Below are 24,843 nucleotides of genomic sequence, written 5' to 3'. Positions count from 1 at the left end.
AGCTTTTCGGATCCTAGTCTCGGCTGGGGACGGCGTTAATCGAGGTTTTGGCAGATGCGTGCTTGCTGCGGCGAAATAAGGTCCAGGGGCGACGAAATGGGGTACAGGGGCGCCTCTCAGCACCTCGGCGTACGAGACTGCGGGCTGCATCGGAACCGACGCTTGAACAGGCTGGGCTGGTGGCTGCTGCTCACGGACTGCCTGTCTCACCTCCTCCCGAACAACTTCCGCTAATGACGAGACCATTTAGGGGTTGCCATTTAGCTTCTGGAGCTCTTCTCGAACCACCGATTGAATGAGCTCTCGTAATACGTTGATGCCATTCCCGAAGACTGCTGACACCGCGTCTACGGATGCGACGTTAACATCTCGATTGTAGTGCCTCGCTCGCTGTTGCAGAGTCTTTTCAACCGCTGTCGCCTCAGTGCGAAATTCAGCGACGTTCCGCGGAGGGCATCGGAGCAAACCAGCAAAAATCTCCTGCTTCACCCCACGCATCAGGTGCCGAAGTTTCTTGTCCTCGCTCATATTTTGATCAGACCGGCGGAATAACTGGCACATGTCTTCCACATACATTTCATTGTTGCGCTGGTTTCTTGCTTGCAAGGCAGCTTCAGCTCTTTCCTTGCGGTCTGTACTCGGGTATGTGGCCAGTAGCTCCCGTCGGAAATCATCCCCTGATCGAATGGTACCTTCATGGTTTTCGAATCACGTTCGTGCGCTGTCCTGCAATGCGAAATAAACTCGGCGGAGCTTCCGTTCTTTGGTCCATCCGTTGCAGTTGGCGACGCGCTCAAAAACCCTCCAGCCAATTTTCGGTGTCTTCATGAGGATCCCCACGAAAAGGGTCCGGCGTCCGTGGCTCATCGATAATGACGTGCATGGCAGCGACTGGAGACGAAACGACGTGTGGGGCAGCGGTTGGAGATGACATTTCGGCACTCTCACCGGAGACAGCTGGAGACACTCTGGGTTCTGGTGGCAGGGGAAATTCCGGCAGCTCACCACGTAGACGACGGCTGGAGCGCTGATGAACTGGCGTGAGCTCAGTTGGTTCGACTGCTTGTGGTTCCGGGCTGCTTCCTCGAAGTCCAACTGGGTTTGGGATCATTACCCGGCTCCTCCACCAGAACTGTTACGTACAATCCAAAGGGTGTACGAATAACTGTTTATTGGGGCTAACTTGTGCCCGAAAAGTAAAAGAAAATGTAGCGGCGTTTCCAACAGGCGATCAGCAAAAGCGGATTAATCTCCGAGAAAAACCCTCGAGCGGTGCACCACTTCTTTTTCATCAAAATTCCGTGCTGAGGAGGCGCGCGCCGTCACGGCCTTCTCTTGTTTCATCATCAAGCCGCTTGTCTCTTGGGAGGCGCACGAACTAGCGCGCGTAGTTTGAATACTGCGTTTGCCTTGCGTCAATATAATTACTGTAGCACACCACGAGGGAACCGTAAAAACGCGTCGGTCGAATGGCGAAACATAAACTTCGAAAATCGACCAAGTGTGCGCTGCAGCTCAGGGGCAGAGAACAAGGGGAAGAGTTGGCGCAAAAGGCCTTCACACGCCTCCGATGCAGAAAGTTGTGCATTGCCGCGGTAGTAGAGATGGGGACATACGGGGAGACAGACACTCGAGCAGTTCCAGCGACCCATCAACAGTTTTGAGTGTTCGGGTACGGTATCCCAGAGACCCTAGTTCGATGGAAGTCTTCGGAAGAAGGGACTTTGCACTTGCAGCCCCTTTGACTGCACTTGTCTGCTCGGCGATATGCGCGCCCATCCAAAGCATCGAAAGATCCTAAGTCTCTTCGTGTACGCGCTGGTGAGCTGGCTAGGGTGGAAAGGGGAGCACAAAATATGCGAGTAAATATATATTTTTTAGCAAAGCCAGCAAAATATTTGGGATGCACAACGGTCTCGTCATTAGCAAAATATTTGGGGTGCACAGATTATGCGAGCGTGCAAATTTTGCAAGTAAATGCGGTAAATTTGTTCATTACACAATTTTGCGACTGTTTGAAACATTCACAGCGAACGGAAGAATAATGCATTTTCGATTTTGACATTTTTCATGTAAAACATTGTTTGTGTTCCAGTTTATTGACTGCCTGCATCATGTGTTTTTGCCTTCCTTTTCAAGCAACATCAAACTGACTTTCTTCTGTTCTGTCGGACGATACTTCCACTGTGTTCACGCATGTTTGCATGATGATATGCGAGCCCACTAACCAGCATGCTTTCTGCTTCTGTTATGGCGGCTGCATTCACTCTGCCATTTCTGCACCACATGTTACAATAATTTCTGCCTGCATACTTTGAACTCATTTCCTTTATTTGCGTGAAATAAAACCAAAGTATGCCTATGGTTCTTCGCTTTTCAAGCGTCATTTTGCGCAGTACTTTCTTAGGCTGATTCTTCAATAGGAGACCAAGTAGACCTTACTATTTAATTTTGAATGCTACTATTTCTCTCCGAATGCATGCTGTTTTTTTTTTTCCAAATGATTCTATTATTTCATGATTTTTATTTAATTCTGGCTCGAGCTCACGTTTTGTAGTTGCATAATCTGAACTGTGTAGACGACTCATGCTGCATTGGAAAAAATAAAAACTGACACAATGCTGCTGGCGTGTTATGGGCCATCTTAAACATATTAAACACAATCTCCTTTTTTCTATCAGCTTTCGAAGCCTATAGGTTATGCTTATAGGACAGTTTTGTACTTCTTGCTGTATTCCACTGATTTTGCATTCTTAATGTATGACACCAGAATTGCACGGCAGCACTTCCTTCGTCCATTGTCCGTCGTAAGTCATTATATGTAGTAGAATTGAGCACTCTTGTAAGTGTAGGTAAAAGTCTGATCACAATTAGCTGTAAAGAAATCAGTTTTTCAATTTGAGCCAACAGTCTTGCTTGTAACAAGCATTATAATGTTAATATCGGTATACTCTCAGTAAACCAAACTCCTGTCAAACGTAAAATATCTTTTTTATCTCTTTAATGTTTTCTTTGACGTGACCTTTGCTTGCTAACTGCGATTGCATCCATTGAGGAAATAGGGGGAAAATGCGACACTTGCAGTCAAGGTTTCCTACAATTTAAGCAAACTCAGCGGGTCATCCACTAATAAAACAAAGCGAAATCTCTGCAGTGGGGATGCATTGTAGGGAGCACTTCAACCTTTTCCTAAGAATACAAGTGCGACCGCATGTGGGAGCATCTGTTGAGCCAAAAACAGCGGGTTACGTGTGGTATAGTCGCTCACTTGGTGCTAATATTCTGAATCAAAAAGAATTGATTATGTTTTGTCTGCAAGACTGAAGCACCATAGCCAGAATACACTGCTGGCACTACCTCTCGCACTCCGTTATTAACAAATTTGCGTGGTGAATGGAAGCAAGGTCATAAGCAGTGGCATCTTAGTTGGTGCGAACAAGTCATTGTACCAATTTCACAGAAAGCAAGGCAGTAGCCTAGTAGTGAGAGAGAGTTGTGCTGTATAAAACATGGATTGTGTTCTCCTTTGTAGTGGTCCACCAAGCATTTTGAATAGAAGTAAAACAAATGGTACATATAATCATTCTTGAACGGAATAGCGTTAGAGAGCTCGTGTCGCAGACATTCTGCCGTCGGCGTTGGCACCGTTGGTTGTGAGCGAAAAAGTGAGAAAGAAGCAAATAAAATAAAGAATAAAATTGAGGACAAATTGAGGATTGAACCTGGGCCGTTCTTGTGGCAAGCAGGTGTCCTACCACAAATCCGCGATGTTACTTGCAGCTGCTTCGGGAAAAAATGCTGCATAAATGCCAAGTAGTGAAAAGAATTTCCTCAACACTATAGTGATCGTGAGAAATTTGGCCGTTCTTGGGTAGTTCAGAAAACCTTATTTTTTATGGCACCCAAAGTTACTGATGTCAGTGTTTATTGTGTCAAATTGCACAGCTAGGAGTTATCTTTTAAACACAGCCAGTTTGAAACCACAAATTTATTAACAATAATACGAAAAAAAATCATCAAACAAAAAACATTGTAAACATGAACAAAGAAACTTCATTGAACCATCAACACTGCTCTGAACAGGCTAGGCATAAAAATAAATGGAAATATTCATTTTAAGAGCAAGGAGCACACACAATTATCCTGTAAATATAAGCACTGTAAATACAAAAGTTTTTTTGTACATAAAGTAACATTACCCGTAGTGTCTTTCATGCCACTGTGCGAAGCAGTTTCGCGATGCGTTAGAACACAGGTTTGCTACACATGTTTCACAGAAAACACTTTTTCTGTAAAACTTTTTTTTGTTCATAACATAACTGACAGTTCCTGATTTTTTTATTTATTTATTTATTTTTTTTTGACTGGTGCCATTAGCTTTGAGGAGCGTTTCGTGTAGGAGCATCAAGATGGACTTTCAGACCTCCAAGAACCGTATCTCTCGCTGTACGTCGGTTTCTCAAAAATATGTGTTGAAGCATATTTATTTGTGCTTTTGCATAGCTCTCCAATAACTATAACAGTAAAAAACAAAAAGTGGACAGCACTCGCGAAGCGCTGCGCGACACTGTGTAACGCAGCTCCAAGGTTCGCTCCCTGTTGCTTGCCCACACAAAACCGCACTCCACGCGCTGCCACCGGCAAGTAGTCCCGCCCAAAGGAAGTGGATGCCCTGCAGATGAGAGCTTTAACCTTCAAAACACATCGGGTCAACTTACACCGACACACGTCGACAATCATGCAGCCTGAGCACTAAGCTAAACTCATTGGTGGACGACCGCTAATTTTCTGGGGCGGTTTGACAAACTCTCGTCGTCCGCGCTAAAATCAAAAGTGTCGATGTCATCTTCCGAGCCTGTGCTGTTGTCGTCATTTGAATATTCCAGCCCAAATGCACGAGAATCCCTCAAAATTCGCCGTTTTCGGGAAGCGGTCACACGCGACGTCGACACCATGATGGAAACTGCACGCTCACTCGCGCACATCAAAAGGCGTTTTAAGATCACCACACGGTGAAAAAAGAGCAAAACAGAAGTGAAACTGATAAAATACTTTTTTTTTACTCGTTGATAGCGCAAGGGGTCCAAAAACGTCCAAAACATACTATCGATGGGGACAGGCGCGGTCACGAAAATGTTAACGCATTTTGTTCGACAGGTGTCATGACAAAAACAACCGCATTTGGCGATTTGTAGACTCATTTGGGAGGCCATCAAACTACGTCGGAAAAGGCCGAGATAGTGCTCCCATCGCCGCTAAAAACACACAGGAACTTTCAAATGGCTCTATAAATAGACAACTATGTCCAGCTAGCGGAAAACATATCATGCCTTTCCAGAGGCGTTGATAAAGCAAACAGCAAACGCTAGATAATGTGCTGCCATCTATGAGGCATTTTGAGAATCTTTATGGCCTCGGGAATGGCGAGCGCATGGCGTGTATCTTGCTTTTGATCAAAAACCTGTATGTACTATTCATGCCTGTGTGTGTGTTTGTCTGTGTGCCATTTATGAGACATTGTGAGAAACGTGTCTCGACTATAGCAGAGCGCCATTCTAGCAGAGGGAAGTTGTCACACTGCACACTCATTGCATTACTATGAACACATCCCGCTTTTTTTTGTGTGCATGTGTGTGTGTGTGTGTGTGTGTGTGTGTGTGTGTGTGTGTGTGTGTGTGTGTGTGTGTGTGTGTGTATGTGTGTGTGTGTGTGTGTGAGAGAGAGAGAGAGAGAACAGAACATATTAATAAGTAAGCACTTAGCGGTTGAAGGGCGCACTAGGGGCCGGATTTTGCTATTTCGTTCAACACTTAAAGCGAAGCTTAAGGGTCCCCCAATTTTTATAGTGGTTTTTAGTCATTTTATTAGTATTGTTGATGGTGATGATGTTAGAGGCCACTGTTCATATAGGAAGTGTATTGTCATATTTTTCCAGTGGTACAAACTTGGTAGTAACAAACCTCAGTTGAACGAATCTGCAATTTAACTGCATAAGCGTGTGTGTGTGTTTGTGTACCAATGATTACAGTTTTAGTGCCATTCCTACGTAAATAAGCTTAGAAAATTTTGGCGATAAAGATGTGCTCTAGAGTGAATGAAATAGCATGCATTGATGAACGGTCACTTCTCTTAATTGTTATGCGCTATCGCTCTGAATACAAAGACGCACTCTCCTGCATGCTTTCCCTCAGTCTCACAGTGTGACATGCGTAGGCACTGTATAATCTTGTCATACTGAGACTTCGTACAGAACATTAAGGCCATGTTGATAGCATATTTGTACTTGCTCCATCCCTCTAATTGTTACTGCAATAAAAATAAGCTGTCCATCAAATCAGTGACTAAAGTTAACACCAGACTATTTGGTGCACCACCTCCTGTAGTATATCTTTCTGGAGCCAGGAGACTTCAGTGAGCATGAAGGATTGTTTCCTTCTCTTCATGAAAAGTGCCACATACTTGGAGCATCTATTAACTTTTCATAGCACACAGGTGTGGGAATCAGCTTTTGGGAAAACCTCATATGAGCTCTTCTTAACAGTATGGGGAAAGGATAGGGCATCCGGGCCTCCTCTGTGATTTTCACAGTGATAGTGCATGAAATGCTTAAAAAAATGTGCCTAGTGAACTATCATGCGTGCAGTGCTTCCTACTAAGCACTACCTTGTTAAACTCCACAGTCAAAAACAAACCAGGTACTAACACGCTGCAGTGCGATCGGCTCATTTGCAGTGAATAGATAATGCCCACATCCTACCTGTCTGACATGTATGTGTTAGTGTAATGTAATTAACAGTCAGGTTGTCAAAAACAGTGCAAACATGCATGAATTATAGACGTGACGCAACTTTGAAGGTTGTACATGGAGCCGGTTTGTCTGTGCCTGCAAGCACCCAATGTGAATACTGTACTGCTCTGGCATGACACAAAGGAGCATTCTCTAACGAGTGGCAATGCCGTCACATATCGCATATATTAGTTGAATGTGAACGGTGAATGAAAAAACAGCATTTGTTATAGCCAGTAGCCAGAGCAACGAAACCATCTACTGCTTCTCGTCAGCCATGAGAAAATGTAATAAGATGGAGGTTAGTTTTCCTGCCGACATATTTTTCAGCATCTCATTTTGCTTAGTCTGAGCAGAACTTCACACGAAGATATGTGAGCGTTGCCGTTACTATCAGCCACCACAGGTTGATTGCCAATTGCCCCTCCTGCTTGGGCCACAAACTGGCCTGCAGTATTCGCAATAAATAAATAAATAATACGCATTCTCCGTCTGTGCGCCTGCGGAGCGCGCTCATCCTTCAACATGGCGGAAATTGCCCACGGTAGCCGCTAGATGGCAGCAGATTTCGCATCAGGTCTACGGCTTATTAATACTCCTTGGGATCATTTGCAGTTGATTACTCCTCAGTGACTTGTTTACGGTGCCACGCACTTATGACATTGTTGCTCAGAGTATTCCCTGCAATGGGAATCTATTGTAGAGATGCACCTCAACCTTTCCACAAAGGTACAAGTGCAAATGTACGTGTGGACACCTGCCTAGCCCAGAATAACGAGTAGCCTGTGGCATTCGCTCCATTAGTGCTGCTCCCAATCAAGAAACAATTGATAGAAGTCGGCTGAGCCTTGCAAGAATCGGGGACAGTTGATAAAAAGAATAACTTTGTACTATTACTGGAACATTTAAAATCGTTGTCACACATTGCTGATGTGCTGGTTTGAAGATGTTTCATTTCAGGCACTTGCAAGACGTTCAGTTTCTTGATGGCTGTTGCAGCAACGATAAATTTTTACTTCTTGAACTGCTGTGACAAGTGTGTGCCAGTGATTCACGGCTTGATGCCCAGCAGAGCACCACAGACACCACTGCTGTACTCCAGATAAATCTTCATCCTGAAATTTTTTTTCTGCCCCCTTTTTCTCTCCCAGCTTTTTGTTGCATTGATTTTAATTTCATGGCTTGCATGTGTTTTCTTGTTGCCGTATTGTTCGACTCAGTGCCTTCATCTCTTTTGTTTCTTTTCCTCTGTTTGTTGCTGGCTCATTGCATGTGTATGTTGCTTTGACCTTGCATGCATTCTTTGTTTGGTATGGCTGGCCCCCAGGCTTTTATTTGTGCAGCCACTCACTGTTTTCCTTCCAATTTTCTTTCTGCTTCATTGCAAGAGAGTTCTGTGGAGTCCCGCAAGGTGGCAGAAGCGTAGTGAAAGAAATATTTCAAACAAAGCTTCTTAATTGCCAAAAATTTAATCATGGCCCGGGGATCATCGCTGTACTAGGTAGTTAAGCGAAGTTAGCAATAGGCAGCATGAGGGCGAAGTAATCGACAATTCTAAGCACACGGACATAGAATATTTCGTATGAGTTCTATGGAGTCACGTAAGGCCGCGAAACTGCTGATTTTCGCAAAATTTATTTGTGGTATTCTATGTCCATATGCTGCAAGTTGTCGATTTATTCGCCCTCGTGTTTCCAATTGCTAGTGTGCTAGTTAGCTCAGTTTGACAGAGCAACTGCCTATGAACGGTGTTGGTCCTGAGTTTGATACCTGGACCAGGACACATTCTTCGGCAACGAAGGAGTTTTCTTTCTCATAAATCCACATGGACTTCCTTGTGGCTTCACGCTGCGAGTGGGTGGCTGTCGATTATCCCTTTCATGATCCACTGCTTACACTTTTTTCTGTCTTTGTCATTCTCTTTTCTTTTTTCTGGTAACTATATTGGCTGCCTGTCAGACTTGACTGCCCTTTTTCTTTTTTGGTTTCGAGGTTAGAGTGCCTCTTCTGCAGCGACGACACACTAGTGCATGACCGGGGCTGCTTTCTTTCCTCTTCTGTTGGTCACTGCTTCGTTTCTGGATACTTACTGGTGAGAGGTGTGTGGTGTTCTGGTTTGACCAAGACCGTGCACTTTTTTTTCTGTCGCTGGTTCCATGCTTTAGATGGCTTACACAGGCACCGTCATTCTGTCCCAGGGCAATTGAGCTCCTATCTGAGGATTTGCAGTGTTGCTGACCTCCCTAAGGTCTTTGGTAAGTGATCAACCTGTGTCTCTGTTTGCTGCATGGTTTGCTTGGCACTCTTTAAAAGTGGAGTTGGCTGTCTACACACTTGTTTCTTGAGCCCCCTTTTTTTTTTTCATCAGCCCAAAGTTGCCAGATTTTGTTCCTTTGATATTGGAGCAACTATAACAAGCCGGAGTCGGAGATATAAGGAGCTTTCTGCAAGTGCCAGTGCAGTCTTTGGGTTCTGGAACCTAGGTCATCAATTCACGGAAGGGTTTAAACTTATTCAGTAGTCTTTCAAAAGTCATTGGTATTCTTGAAACTGAAGGCTTATGCTCACTATATCACAGCAGTACTTCGTTAGTTGGGCATGCATTTGATAGACACCTAAGAAACTAGTGAAGTGGCAAAAAATACTGCGATTACTGACAAAAAAATTATTGGAATAACTTAAGAAACGAGGAGATGGAGGGTTAAATCGAGTGTGGTTGCTTGGCGGTACAATAGCCGAAAGTTTGAGGAGACAGTGTGATGTGGCAAATAACGGAGAGCATAGAATGGTTAGCTGATGTGCTATTAGAGAAACAAATTAGTAATGATGATACAGGAAAAGTAGTTGAGGGTCGCAGTCGTAGATAGTGATATGAAGTCACGCACAGAGATGCAGAAAATAACTGGAAACATTTTGATGTGCAGTGGTGTGCTATTGGGCGCCTGATCACAGTAGCAAAAAAGCACATTGCACAGCTTTACATTTTTTTATCGGGCTACCTACTATTAATGCATGCATTAGAGTAGTGTTTGAGTGCTGCATGTTTCCCTTGTTTCATGAAAGCTTTCTCTAAATGTCATAGCTTACATACGTTTTCTAGTTCTCTGCAGTCTCTTGTTAACCAAACATGCACAATTTACGTGAAAGTTTGGAACAAAAAAAAGAACTCTTGTCTCAACTCATTCTAGGTTCATCTGGGAGCCTGTTTAGTACGGCAGTGATCAGTGGTTCTTCCAGCGCTCCAGACTTGAAAAATCTTTTTCCCACTGCTGTTGCTGGTGAGGACATTGTCACATGACCGTCAAGCATGAAAGTGCATATGTGGTGAAATTTGATGGTGTTTTCAAGCTTGTCTGGTCTTGCAGTACATTTGATTGCAGTCAGTGAGAAGATTTCGAATTGGATTTAAATGTTAGCCTTGGTTCAGTATTTTTTTTCCCTAGCAGTGTACATTCACTAAGTGAAATGCATGCAACGTGAACTGCCGCTCTGTCTTAAAGATTTACCGTAATTACTCGAATCCAACGTGCACCTTTTTTCTGGTTAAGCGAGTTCATAAATCGCATGCGCGTTAGAATCGAGTACGAAAAAAAATGAATACGATCATTCTATTGCCATCGGCATTTCCAAAATGGCCGCCCCCTACGTGCATCGGCATGGCGCGTTGGCCATTTCTGCCTATGTGTTTCCCATGTGCGGCACTTCGTACGTGTGCTGAGGAGTTCGTCATCTTGTAGTGCATTAGCATCGACAGCATGGAAGGGCCGACTCCAAAAACTCGACGAGTGCACCACAATGCCGCTTTTAAAAGAAAAGTCATAGCGTGTGCCGAAACGGACGGAAATCTGGCCGCATCGCGGTCGTTCGGAGTTCCCGAAACGTGCGTGCGGGACTGGCGAAAACAAAAGCAGAATATTGTCGACAGCAAAGATTAACGCAAAGGCTTCAGTGGACCACAGCAGGGTCGGTTTCCACAAATTGAAGAGCTGCACAAATTGAAGAGCTGTGATTAAGCAATGAGCGGCACAGCGGCCCGTGACGACAGAACTGCTCCAAGTGCAGGCTATGCAGTTAGCCTTAGAAAAAGGGCTAATGCGGAGCCAGTTTAAAGCGAGCAGGTGCTGGCTAACTAACTTTATGAAGAGGAAAGGCTTTTTCCTCTGAAGGCGAGCGGGCATATGCCGAAAGTTACCAGAGGAGTACGAAGAAAAGCTTGACAGTCTTCAGAGGTTCGTCCTAAACTTGCGGCACAACGACGGCTACCTGCTTGGGCAAATCGGGAATGCCAATCAGACGCCTCTTTAATTCGAGAGGCCTGGCACCACAACCGGCGAGGAGAAGGGGGCGAAGCAAGTTCGCGTGCCGACATTGGGCCACGGTAAAACTAGAGCGACAGCAATGCTCCGTTGCACGTCAGATAGGCACAAGCTTCCCCCGTACCTCATATTTAAACGGAAGACGTTCCCGAAAGGAGTCGTTTTCCCGAATGGTGTGATCGCGCGGGCCAACGAGAAAAATGGGTGCGCGTTGCAATCGATGTCTTAGTTGTTGTTTGTTTTTTTTCGTCGTGGAAACTGGGCGGGCGTTATAATCGAGGGCACGGTAGAATTGAGTAAATACGGTAATTTTATTTGATAAGCATTATTAAGGTGAAAAAGTATTGCTGCAGGAGGTCCCAGGTTTTAGGAAAGCTGATAGCTGTTGCAGCTTACTGCCAGTATCAGTAGCTAGGCACTGCATAGTGTTTTACCTTGCAACCTATTTATCTGTTGTAACATCTCAGAACACCCTCTGTGGAGGCTGTGTGGCCTCCTTCAGATAAGCAATCTGCATACAAGCCAACAGCATGCAGTAATCCTTACAGTTGGTTTTACAAAAATAACATCTCATGCATGAGTAGAAAGGTTATAATGTGCATCCCTACAAAGGGTAGAACAGGTAAGTGGATTGTAATACTTCATCTAAAAAGGCTAGAATAAACTGAAGAATTGTATTGGGTATGATTGGATTGAGTACTCGCATTACTGTATACATTTATGGAATGTCAAAAAGGCTGTGGAACTGTCGATATCCAGTCAAACCGTTCTTGAAAAGTTCTGCTTTTTAATTAATCATATTATGCTTTCACACACGCACTCCGTCTTGTTGAAAATGCTGTGCGAACATTTGCTTACTGCTCTGAGCAGCAGCAATGAGCTAACATGCTTCTGATTTCTTGTGCGTGCTCCTACGAGTGTAGTATTTATCATTTTACAAACTTATCCCCCAAATCGCATCTTTAGAGTTTGCATGTGTCAGGAAATCGCCTAGTAGTCGAAGATGTCGCTGGCCCTTGCTTCTGTTCAATGTTAAATTGTTCAAGTGGGCAACACCAGAGACATCAGTAAAGATTGCTTATGTATAAAATTTAGAAGCAGTGTTAAACCAAATTTGTTACACTATGTTACGAGTACAGATGTACGTATATTTTATTTATTAGCAAGACCCTGCATTTCGTGTGTAGAGTAGCTTGAGTAAAACAGCTTGAGTGTAGACAAGCTGCAGCTGCATAAATGATGGAAAAACATGCAGCCAAGCAAATCTAACATTCTGTAGGAGTTCATTTTCATGTTCAAGGCCGTTCAGTCATCGTAGCACAGAAATTTAATAGACGTGACTAACTGCATTGTGGTATGCATAAAAAAAAGAAAAAGCAAGGAGTTTGGTAGCAACAGCTTGTTTCAGAAGCATGAGCCGGGGCATTCTGACATGCATAGCTCTTCTTCACTTTCTAGAAGTAAGCACTTGAACAAGCACGAGTGGTAACGTGGTGCGGTTGCATGCGCATTGCAGATGGCATAGTTAGCGTACCATCGATCCGGCCCTTGGAAACACTGCACAACGCGCTGTCTCTGCATCAGTTGGACCAGTTTCTGGGCAAGGTGACTAGTGCAACGTACAGGATGCTCCTGAGCTCTGTTTCCAAAGGTCCCGGATCCACGTATAGCAACAGCCAGTTCTCGGCCCTCCCTGTTGCATCACCTTCAAGCAGTAAGCACACCTCTTGCTCTCTTTAATGTAGCCATGACACCCAATTTTCAATCGTAATCTGCCTTATGTGGATTGGAGAGCGCATTTTTTTCTTTAGCAGTGACTACAGCACACTTATGAATGAAACCTTACCATACATACTTCACATAATGGACATGCAGAGATGAAGTTGTAACCTTACATATTTACAGACTGTTGATGATTTGTGGTGTAGTCCTTAGTGTCACAGGTAAATAATGGCAGCACAGGGAAATGCACTCAGAGATATTTCTGTCACAACTGCAGATACTTCACAGATTTCACAGCATTGCCTCACGAGTATAAGAAGTGTACAGTGTATTCAAATAGGGATACATGCAATATGATCACGGGCTTTTTGCTGGCAGTAATAGTGCAGGAGAATTACACATTTCATGTCACTTCACTTTTCTATTTTGTTACCAGCTTTTATGCTCCAACAGGCCGTAATTGCTGGTGAAGTTTGAATTCAGAAGTGTTCATGCTGCAATATGAAAGCAAGTTTCAGAAGATTCTGGGGCGTTTCCAGGTATGATATGGAGTGGGCCACCCTCGTTTGTGTCAAGCAGCGGTCCATCGACGCCAACGTCGTCAACCCTGGACATCTGGACGAAGCTGCGCCAGATGAATGAGAACGAGTCCAGCGCTGCCGAGTCGTCCGGTACGACTAGCAGAAATAGCTACAGCACGCCACCTTCACCGCACGACCCTCGATACTACAACAACAGTCTCTGATTGCCTCCTGCCCCATTTCCCTCACCATACAGTGGTTAACATCGCCCTGTAAATAATCTAGAAGAAAAAAAAATGTCCTATTTTTTGTAAGTACAGGATTGATATAATGTGTACCATAAGTTGCTTCAAGCAATTTTTGAGTGCCTCCTCAGCCCGCTGGAAGAACCAGTCTCCTCATTTGATTGTTTCATTCAGTTTATTGAATAAATAGTTGTACAAAAGCAGAATTTGCCTTCGTTCTTTTCTTGCAAGCCGCATTATCATGCACCAAATTCCAACACAGTGCTGCACTGAACAAATCCTGTCACAGTACGATTTAATTTTTATAATGTCACACATGTTAGCATATCGTTTGATTCCCTTCCTTGCTGTTATGTTGTGAAAATATCTACTTGGGCTGTTACATATTGCTGCTAAAAATGAGAACAACACGTGCCGTGCGGTAGGTGTCGTAGTTATGCTGAATCGAGCAATTCCATTCAAATGGCTTACTAAACTAGTACTTTGGAAGCTGCTTACTCGGGGTATTTTGCCATAACCTGTACGTTTCGCTCGTCAGGCTATGACTTGGTTACTAAGCATAGCATGATTTCAAAATTTAAAATCTCAATTATTAAGATTCATCCTTATATCGGTAATGGTCTTATTTCACCACCCACAGAGGACTTCACGCGAGTGTGGTTAAACTGCTCACGTGATGTGATTAAATTCATGATAATAGGTTAAACAGTAAAATCGAAAATTCACAAGTTTAAATCACAAGTTTCGATTCCTGGCACTCCACATCGTGTTTTTCATCTCTGGCACAGTTTAGTAGCATTTTCTGTCGGGCTATTTGGTATATGGTTAAAGTTGAGTTGATTGCGCAAATGCTCAGACAGAGATAAAAAAAAGTAGGAAGAACCATGTCCTAGGTTGTTCATTACTGTCCGAGAATTTGTGCCATCGCATCAAATTCAGCCTGAAACAGTTTCCCGCTTCCACAAGTCCCCTTTTCCAGAAAGTGCCAGAAGTGCCTTTAAGATGGGACGCGGCTTTCGTAGCGCTAAAAATAGCCAAAAAAATCGATTTCATGAAAATCACATTTTCAGTTTATGCAGCCCTCCTTCAATCAGATTTCGAACTATCTCCACTAAAAACCGCCTAAGTGCTTCTAAAGACTTGTCGCACTGGCCAAAGTGGCGAGAATTATCGCGGAAATCCCGAAAAAAAACCGATTTTCAAAAAGTAGTAGCTGCGCAACCGAGCACAGTTGCTTTGGGCTCGTTGAAAAGGCGTTTCTCTGTGTTAAAATTCTGCGCCTCAGCTGGCTTCTCTCTAAAAACAAGCGCGCGAAAATCAAATGTCCGAAAGTCATCTCAAGGCCTCTGATTGGCCGCGTCCGCCATGTTGATCCAACATGCCTCGTCATTGGCCAAACAGGGACAGCGTGTTTGCTGCTTGCGCCTTGGTATTGGGCGCAAGGCCCACCACTGCAGGAGCGGGTGCTGCAGTCGTGGTGACGTGCAGGGTTGGATCACGTGATCTCGCCTCACTCTGCCGAAGGAAAGCTGGTGGTTGGATGCGTTGTTTCTGATGAGGCACCAAGCTGCAGCTTCACTTAAAAACAGAAAAATTAAGCACTGAATTTTTTAGGGGCGAAGCTCCTTAAGCGTGGGTCCGTCCATCTCTTGTATGTATGTATGTATGTATGTATGTATGTATGTATGTATGTACTAGTACCTAGCCACTAGTGGCAGATACCCGCTCTAGAGCGGATATGTGCCACAGGGGATGGGAGATGACGGCACTTAGAGTGTTCACTAGATGAACGCACGGACGGACGAACAGACAGACTAGCAGATGGTTGGACGGACGGACTCTCGGAAGGATGCACGGATGGTCGCGCAGACGGACGGAAGCAAAGACGAACGGAAGCACGAACGGGCTGACGAGTGCTTTGCCCCACTCATCATCATTCACTCCATGGATATGCTGTGATTTCTTATGCTTTTATTGGGCTTAGACTGCCAGTGCATTATGTGGTTCATTAAACCACCTTAAAACCAAGCCATGCGCCGGCTGCAGCAGCAACACCCTTTGCAGCGAGGGGAAGTCCAGCTGCTCCCCAGCTTTGGCAAAGTGCAAATAGGCTGCCTTTGGCCACGATGCCCCCCATGGTTGCCTGGGTAGCTGCAGCATATGATCCGGCAGCCACACCGGCAGCTCCGAATCCAGCGGCTGCAAGTACTGCAGGTACAGCCATCAGTGCGCCGGCTGCTCCTGCTGCATGAGTAAAAAACAATGGTGAACAAAAAGTTCTTCCTGACTGGTTTCACTGTAGCAGCCTCTTTGTGCCTCTTCCTAATGCATACTCTAAGTGCATAGCCAAACTCTTGTGCAGCACTTAAAGGGATACCTTTAAGAGAAAAATTATTCAAGCTGTGAATTAGTCTGACATGCCAGTAAAGCCATTCCTACGTAGCACCCTTCATGGTGATATAGTGGTTATGGTATTTGTCTGCAAACCCAACGGTCACGAGTTGAATCACGGTCATGGCGGCCATTTGGGGGTAGCAAACTGCTAGTGGCCCATGCGCTTAGATTCAGGTGCACGTTTAGAAACCTCCAAGTTGTCGAAATTTTCGGAGCTTTCCTCTAGAGCATCTCTCATTATATCATGGTTTTGGGACATGGAAGCACTACAATTATTGTACAGAGGGGGTGTGATATGAGCGAGAAAATATGAAGAATAATAATAAAGCGGTGTGACACCTGCTAGAAGTCACTAAATGATCGTTCACATTTTCTTGCACATTTTATATGAACACATGCATTACATGCAATATCCCACAATTACCATTATTCTTGAACATGGAAGCAACATGCAATACGATGCCTAGTGTTGAAGAGACCCTTAAACGATTTTGGCGATTTTCTATGAATACATTGGGCCGGTAGACCAAGTCTCAAGGGTTATTTAGAGACTGATTTGAGCTCTCTGCGTAAACTGTGTAATTTATTACTAGGCTTTCAAGCTGCGAATCGCAGATCGGTGCAGATTGTTGCGACTCGACCACACGGGTTTTCAAATGGCCGTTCACAGAGCAACATGCTCTGGGCCCGAGTACGTCAGAAGCCACGTCACCATGGCACCTGATCTGACTGGCTCTCACGGGCTGTAGAATGTGCGGCAGTAAGATTGGCTGGTAGGGTGGCGGCACCTGTCGGAGCAGATATCAACCGTTTCGCGATCTTCATCTGTGTTGCTAGACGGTGTGCGTGCTGCCGGGCGACTATGTGATAGCGTTCGAGACTGCGTGCAACCTGTCAGCATGCCATTTCAGAAGTCTAGAATGGTAAAAGCTCAAATTCTCTAGCGGCGCTCAAAGCTCTGTGATTACCAGTGATGCCAGCATTAAGGAGCCCAGGCAGAGTTGAGAAGGAGGGTATGATACAATTGTCCGAAGTGGCCTTGGTGCATGGCATGTCACTAAATTTGTGGTGCGAATGGTTTGGTGATGCTCTAGTCTAAACGCTAAAAAAACTTCAAAAGACCATTTTAGGGTCGCTTTAACAATTTCAACCTAGAAATCCGCCTTTTTCATTTTCCTGTGCTGCCCTGTGTCTCTATAAAGCTTTGGCGGAAGCGGGACAACCGTATTGCCAGAACTATGGCCTCTGAGATGAAGTGGCGTTGCACGACATTTCTGCTAGAGGAAAAGCGCATGCAGTGGCACCGTGAAAAAGGCGGAGTGCAGTAGAAATGCATAAAGATCGGAACAGTAGCAAACTGCAGCATGAGCATGAGGGACCACAAAGAAATGACTGGCACTGTTCAATGCCAGTCATTCAATGCCAGTTCAATGCCAGTCAATGTCCTACAGTAGATATGAACATCTCTCTTCCGATTGCTTCTGAAAACAAAATTGTTTGCAATACTGTCAGTAACTACTGCACAAGCGCAGTCATTGCTTTTACAGTGAGCACAATTTTTCCTTAACACCTGCATTGCGTAATCGGCACGTGATCTTGAAATAGCAAGATTTGTTGTTAGCACACTCAAATTCTTACGACTCACTCAGCATTATTAGCACCTCCACAGGCGACCGCAGTGCTGTTGTGATCTCGTACGTAAGCTCGCATAGGAGTTTAGTGTTTCTGACTACTTATTTCCTCCAGCTGTCATGTTACAGTAGTATTTACCCACTTGTCATATCGATTGGGCCTGTATGTCTACTATAAACAAACTTTTGTGATTAAGTAAATGGGTGACAGAGAGCAAGCACCTACCTACTGCTGCTCCTACAGCAAGAAGAGTTGGACCAGCCATTGCAGTGCAAGAGAAAAGTATAGACAATGTGATGCAAGCTCAATAAATAAGCAAGCGATGTTGATCTGAGTGTCTGGAAAACACACAAAACATTCTCAATTAATGGTGTGTGCTACAGTAATAATCACCCAAATACACTGCTAGAGGATGTAAACGACCCGGGCTATGACTTGTAAAAAGGTTAAGAAGCAATAAGCAGTCTATCGGTACGAACTCTCAAAGTACAAATTTGCAAGAGCCAAGCACCACCTGTGCATAAGCTACTTTCACTTTTGTGTACAGGTGCCACTTATCTGTTAGGTACTTAAAGCAAGCACAAATGCTTCTTATGTGGCCGGTGTGTGAAATCTGCACAGCTGTGCAGCATTCTCCATTATAGGAAGGCAGAGCCAAAAAAGAGACAATTAACAAGTGAAGAAGCACCAAAAGTACTGTCATGTGTGTTTCCTTGCTTATGAATAGTCTTTCGGTGCTTCTTTTTCATCTCTAAAATGTAGAACAAACAAGCCATGCATTGAGATTCGATTCATTTTCTGAACATATAACAGAAAAACGAAGCAAAGGGCTACATGCATAGCCTGACGGAGGCTTATGCTCCGAAATACATCATCAGCCTGACTAGGCCCACTGCAGGGCAGTCCTCTCCCATGACCCACCAATCAACCCGGTCTTGTGCTTTCTATTGCCACTTTATGCCTGCATAGCCTAACGGAGGCTTTTGCTTTGAAATACGGATTGGTACAAAAAAAAAACAGGTCATGCACAACTTCGACTCATTTAGAGAATGTTTTATACAAAGAATCACAACTGGCACATTCTGATAAGGTGTATAAACATAACAAATATAAAAAAGAAAATAGTAATAAATTATCAAAAAAACATTACTGCAATACATTTAAACCTCATTATAGCAAAGTTACACCTTTATGAAAATAAGTTGATTATGGTGAAAAATTCGAAGGGCATATTTTTTACTCTGTATCGACTGCAAGAGTATTCTTCAGTTACTTTGTTATAACCGACATTTCGTGTAGTATAACTCAAATGTGGGCGAGTCGGAACTTATCCATATTTGTCTGTTTCCTTTTGTGCACTGCCGAATTATGTACTGATATTTTGTTATATCTGGGTTTGTTATATTAAGGTTAGAGTGTATAAACATTAGTTCAAGTAAAGAATGCATCTTAAATTCCTTAAAGTTATTTTTGGATGTTGTCCAGTTTGCTGAGTAGACTCAGTATTTTATTGAGGAGACTCTGGCCTGTATTTACAAATGCTTCTCGACTTGAAACTCCGACCTCCAGGAGATCCTAGAGACTTTTCGCACTTCAGAAATCAAAACGCGAAATGGTCCTTAAGGATCTCTGGAGGTCAAGTTTCGAGTCCAGGAGCGTTTGTGAATTTGAGCCAGGGGCGCATCCAGCCACTCATCTTAGGGAGGGGAAGGTCGTTTGAAGTAACACTGGAGAGGGGAGCGTGGTCATTACTTTTTTATTGTTTTTACAAGCACAAAAACTTTGTCATTGCATAAATACTGTTAATGTGCGGGTGTAGTCAAAGTGGTCCTGATCGGTGACAGCAGGTGGATGGCAAGCAATAAAGAAAGGAGGAGGGGTGCCAACAGGCTTTGGGGGGGGGGGGGGGGCAGTCGCCTTCACTGCCCACCCTCTTGATCCACCACTGATACAAGCCTCGGTATGTTGAGGAGACTCGGTATATTGATTACAGTAGACTCGCGATAATTGAAACTGATGATTCATGCTTTTGGTTAGTACAAACAAAATTCAATTATTTAGTTGGCCCTCTATTCATTGAATGTGTTTTTATTAAAAGCCTTTTAATTCAAACTCCATCATTCAGTTAATTCATAATTCTTGCACTCCTATATGAGAAAATGTCTGCTGCTTTCCCACTACCACTTAAAAATTTGCGTATATATATTCCTAACAGTCTAATTATGAAAAATAGGCACCTCAGGCCTCCAAGGAGAATGGCTTTGCTAGTTACCAATGTTTGAAATGAAGCATACGCACGGTAAACTGTGATACTTCTCAAATGGTATAGAGAGCTTTGTGCTGAAGGCACATGTAGCAAGGAAACAGTTGGCAATTCATGATTTCTTTAAAAGGTCTGATCAGCATTTAATGGCCAAGAAACTTGTGGGCCTTACACCTCTGTTTTCTGTTTATTGTGTGAAGTTAGAGTTTAAAATGCTTAAAACCATTTTGAATGTGATGAAATCAGTGCCTAATTATAATGTGTGGTGTCTGAGAACTTCTAGTGAATAAAACTTCTTAATAATTCAAATAAAATTCAGAGGTCTTTTTGAACTTGAATTAATGAGAGTCGACCGTATGTTGAAAGATTGAGACGACTCTGTTGAAAAAAGTCAGTATGTTGCTGCAACATCTTGAATATGATGTACCCAGCCTGAATATCATATACATAAGTACCATTCTGCAACCATACTTATGTACACAAGTTGACAAAAACAAGTGGAACTCACTCAGACTCAACTGCACTTCGGACTCACTTGGACACAAACTCGTTGGAATTTTCCCAAGATAAACTCACTGGGATTTTCACTCTCAAGAAATTTTCATCAGCTGAACTCGCACAGACTCAAATTCCCCAGAATATTACTCACCCGGACTAACCAATACTCCTAGATCGATCCGAGTCTGAGTGAGCAGACTCGTGACTGAGTTTGCCGAGCTATGCTTTCTGTACAAAACATAGGTGCGAGAGGCCACTTGCAAATGCCAAAACTTAACAACAGCACAAAATAAGAAGTACAAAGCTTGAAAAGCAGGCTCAAATACAGAAGGCTTGCTCTTTATATACATCTGATTGGCCCTTGTTAGCCCCTGAGTTTTGGATGAATTATCGAATAGAGGGTTTTCACAATGGAATAGTGCACAAATTCTCTGTTTTTTTCAGCTCGATACAGTTTATAAATTCAGGCTCAGTGCAGCCTCGCTTCATTCCATTAATCAACTTGAGCATACTTTTCAATCAGAATTTTATGTGAATGTGCCTGGTTTTGCTTGCGTATCATTTATTGAAGGCTATACAAATTTCTAGCTCGAGGTGCTTTATTGCTATTGATATCGCAAGTGTGTCTTTTCTTCACTCATTGTTTAATGGCTGACTAAGTTGAAAAAGCTTGTTCGTGTTGGAAAATTGCTAGCGTCTCCACGAGATGCGCGCATTCTTGCGAAAAGAGGCGAAGATGGCGACACTGAGGAGAGTGAACAAGATCACGCGCTGTTTCACCTCTGTGGTGTTTGTGTGTAGCCTATGAGACATGAGAGTTTCAGAGTTTAGGTAAATTATCTTTCTTTTTATTATGCCTTGTGTATTCAATGATGCCCGGAGACAACATTCACTACCATTATAAACCACATCTGCAGCAGCTCTTCTATCGCAGCTTGTGTATGCTCAAACAAATAAATTGAAGATGATAAATAACAAGTGTCAGCTCTCAGCATTGCTGATGGTGATGCATGCGGCTTTCATCCAAAAGGAAAAAAAAAGATCACATCTCCTCGATTCACCTGCACTAGAACCATACAATTCTTTCCCATTCCTTTGCATCAACCGTTATCAAAATGTTTTTTGCAAAAACAAGAAGTTACAACTGAAATAGAACTGTCTGAGAATGAGTTCTGCAACGCTGGAATGGGGTAGCTCATTTGTCGGTGGCAAAGGGGTGTCGAGGAGCAGTTAGGAAACAGCTCTACAATGTCTCGCGGCTAGTGTTTTCTCCCTCGTTAAATACGAACTTTATGAATAACTTTTACAGTTATGTAAGCACGAAAACAATAACCTCACTTTTTATAGGGGCACTGGGTAGAAATCTGTGCAGCCTCAGAATCCAAATGGTGCTGCGCTTGCTTTGCAAATGAATGTGTTTCACAATGCACACAATTGACGAGGCTGAGAGAGGTTAAGCAGGATGCGCAAACGTGCCGATAACATTCATCAGCCTCGCAGACGGTTTTAGATAGGAAGCTATAAAATACCGGTGCACAGGTGCGCGTGCACAAGACTGCTGGCGCCAAGTCTTTTTTTTTTTTAACCTATACAACACTATCACTGCCAGGTTTTTTTTTTTTTTTTATGCGTGCCAATATCTTGTTTCCCTTTGGCTGTATTATTCGCTTAAAGAAGCAAGAAAATAAACTTCTAGCTTCTGCTGTGAGGGGATTATGGCAATCACAATATTAGTATCTAAGGTTTTACGTCCCAAGCGTTCCACAACCACGATTTTAGTAATCATACTCTAGAGATGGCTGTAACTACAGTACTGGAATTCTCATATATTCCTCAACCAAGCAATTTTCCCATTGTACGTAACTACAAAAAAGCTTGCCATATAAAGTCTGTGTGACCAATTTTTGACCTAAATCGTTAATTTAAGCACAGTTACGTTAAGGTCAGATCTTATTTTATTATTACAATTATCTTCAACACTCACTATAAGGGCAGCAGTTGCTTTCACGTGAGGCGCAAACATCTCAAACTAATTTCATAGCAATTGCTAAAAAAAAAAAACACCGTTGGCTCGTTACAAAACGAATATAAGTGCTGAAATACAAAACTGCTCATAATACAAAGGTGGTATAACAAGTACGGGGGATAAATTAACGTTTTACCAAACGGAGAAAACGTGAAATTGCTGTTTTTCCGTAATTCTTCCATAGTTTCGGATCCGCGCTGGGCTGTCTGCTATCTACGTGTCGGCGCGCTTGCCCACACAGCACGACCTGAAAGTGAAAACAAGGGAAAGCGTACTACCTTTTATTTCTCGAAAGTTCGCCACGCAGGAAACGGTTGCTATGATTCCGAAGATAAAGCAGCGAGTCGCTCTTGCTTTGAAGTGGTGAGCTCCGTGCGTCCTACCCAGAGGCAACCACGCGATCAAACGACTACAGCACAAAACACCTACCTCACGCTGCGCCGGGCAACCAATGTATTAGTAGCGGTGGCGTTGTGAACTAAAATTAGAGGTTGCAAAAAAACGTTGCTCAACTCATAGCTTTTTACTTTTTCAATTCTACCAGAACATTAGGTTCAATATTTTGTTGAATTAAAAAAGCCTAACAGCTGGCATACTGACTTTAAAATCAACCCACGTTTAGCCCCCTAGGGGGGAAGGGTGTAATCAGAGATCTCTGTTTACGGCTGGGCTAGAGAGCAAGCGGCGCGCGCGCTTTCATACGGCCTCCGCAGCGGCGGCGAGAACAAAGGGGAGGAGTCGTGACGTACAGTTCCGCCAGTCTCCGCACGGGGGCTACGCAAGCCAACCCTTGCCTGGCACTTGCGCTGCTTGCGCGCTTGCATTTGCAGGCTGCTTTCGACGCACGTGCGGGCTGTTTTCGCAGTGTTTGTGCTTCTGTGATTTAACCGCAATCACATCGCCTTACTTTTTTTCGGTCTGAGAGAAGCTGAAGGCGTGAGTTTTCAGAAATTCATCGCAGTGCGCTGCATGTTGTTCAACATAGTAAAGTGAACTCAGTGTATATGCTTTGACCGGTGCTGTGATGGTGTACTGTTGTGTCCCGTACTGCAAATCGCGTGCCGGGAAAACGCCGGGGGTTTCGTTCCACCAGTTCCCTGTGGATCAAGAACTGTGCTCAAAATGGCAGCGGAACATTTCAAGGCAGAACCTCGTAATAAACGACAGGTCGCCGTCGACTGTCGTATGCAGCAGGCACTTCCGTCAGATCGATTACGCTCCTGACTGCAGGATAAGAAAGCTGCTTCCCGGAGCCGTGCCAACTGTCTTTGAAGATTATCCCGCATACTTGGCGCCAAGTGCGTAGAAGCCCCGGAAAGAACCAGTCGTAAGACAATCTTTGCCCCCTCGCAAACCAACTAAGCGGAAGGCAGAGCCAGCGGAACTACCTGCGGGTTTGGATGCTCCGGAGAGTTTCGACAAGGCGTCTGCAAATGTTTCCACCCAGACCACTAACAATGATGCGCAGCGAGCAAGTCGGTACCTTTCTATGGTTGGAAGACTGCGTTCTCAAGTCGCCTATCACCGTTCTCAAAGTCAGAAGTCTCTGTCTCTGCTGAGAGCTGAGCAAAAGGCAAGCGAGGTGTACCGTGCAAACAGGCACTTGGCTGCACTTGAGGAAATTGTGGCAGACGCTGAGCGAGGGGAAAAAAAGGCCGTTTTCCTTCTACATCAGATCGGAAGGTACGGGAAAAAGCATGACAGTTACCCTGAAGAGTTCATTCGAGAGTGCGTAATATGGCGTTTCATTTCGCCGGAAGGATATGACTACGCTCGCACGTCGGGCCTTTTAACCTTGCCTGCAAAGTGTACTCTACAGAGGTACATGGATCCATCCCCGACGACATCCGGAATGAGCGCCGCGATGAAGGAGAGGCTCGTTTCCGAGGCGTCGATGCTGAGCAGCAAGCAGCATATGGCCTCCTTGATAATCGATGAAGCAAGCATCAGACCCAAGTGCATCTATGACAGGAAGGCCGACGCTGTGTTTGGCCTTAAAGACAAGCCCGGTGGTGATACGCCCAGCAGCTCGAAGGATGTGCTCGCGAACAGAGTTTTGTGCTTTGTATTGCAAGGCCTGTCAAGCAAGTACAAAATTCCCTGTTCGTATTACTTCACAAAACAGCTGAGCGGCAGGTACCTGTTCACGTGGACAAAAGAGGTGATCGCTGCGGTGGAATTGTGTGGCTTCGTTGTGACCCGCATTGTGACTGACAATTACTCAGCCAACGTCACCTTGTTTAAACACTTGGGGAGTGGCTCTCTGCAAACAGTCGTGAGGCACCCACACGATGACAGCCGCATCATTCTGCTCAGCTTCGATCCTTGCCACGTCCTGAAGAATGTGCGCAACCAGTTCCTGGAGCGACAGCTTACGAATGGCTCAGTTGTGATTAGTGGCACCTTCGTACAACAGCTGTACGAGCACCAGAAGAATAT

At 44.2% G+C, this 24,843-nt stretch overlaps 2 protein-coding genes across 22 annotated transcripts in view; one reads left to right on the top strand and one right to left on the bottom strand.

The window, feature by feature from the left end:
- Positions 1-13,797, top strand: part of l(1)G0196 (inositol hexakisphosphate and diphosphoinositol-pentakisphosphate kinase) — a 71,334-nt gene extending 57,537 nt beyond the window's left edge. For 13 of the 21 annotated variants that reach the window (XM_037422940.2, XM_037422948.2, XM_037422944.2 and 10 more), the window contains 5 exons: positions 8,785-8,886; positions 8,986-9,042; positions 9,976-10,065; positions 12,620-12,817; positions 13,365-13,797. In XM_037422940.2, coding sequence (XP_037278837.2) covers positions 8,785-8,886; positions 8,986-9,042; positions 9,976-10,065; positions 12,620-12,817; positions 13,365-13,570 — 653 coding nt within the window. In that variant the 3' untranslated portion in view covers positions 13,571-13,797. Of the gene's footprint in view, positions 1-8,779; positions 8,887-8,952; positions 9,043-9,975; positions 10,066-12,619; positions 12,818-13,364 lie in introns of those variants that run through there. The other 8 variants (XM_037422957.2, XM_037422955.2, XM_037422956.2 and 5 more) reach the window with 5 other exon arrangements.
- A 1,748-nt stretch (positions 13,798-15,545) lies between these two features.
- On the bottom strand, positions 15,546-22,822 carry LOC119172003 (uncharacterized). The gene is made up of 3 exons (XM_075892811.1): positions 22,683-22,822; positions 17,843-17,955; positions 15,546-15,835 (listed from the first exon to the last, which is right to left on the bottom strand). Exons 2-3 carry the CDS (start codon positions 17,880-17,882, stop codon positions 15,600-15,602), a joined length of 276 nt encoding a protein of 91 aa, XP_075748926.1. The 5' UTR covers positions 17,883-17,955; positions 22,683-22,822; the 3' UTR covers positions 15,546-15,599.
- Positions 22,823-24,843: the final 2,021 nt, after the last annotated feature.

This window comes from Rhipicephalus microplus, chromosome 4 (assembly GCF_043290135.1).
Source record: "Rhipicephalus microplus isolate Deutch F79 chromosome 4, USDA_Rmic, whole genome shotgun sequence".
Classification (NCBI taxonomy): domain Eukaryota; kingdom Metazoa; phylum Arthropoda; class Arachnida; order Ixodida; family Ixodidae; genus Rhipicephalus; species Rhipicephalus microplus.
The sequence above is the reverse complement of the archived record's forward strand: the minus strand, read 5'-3'. Positions and strand labels throughout refer to the sequence as shown.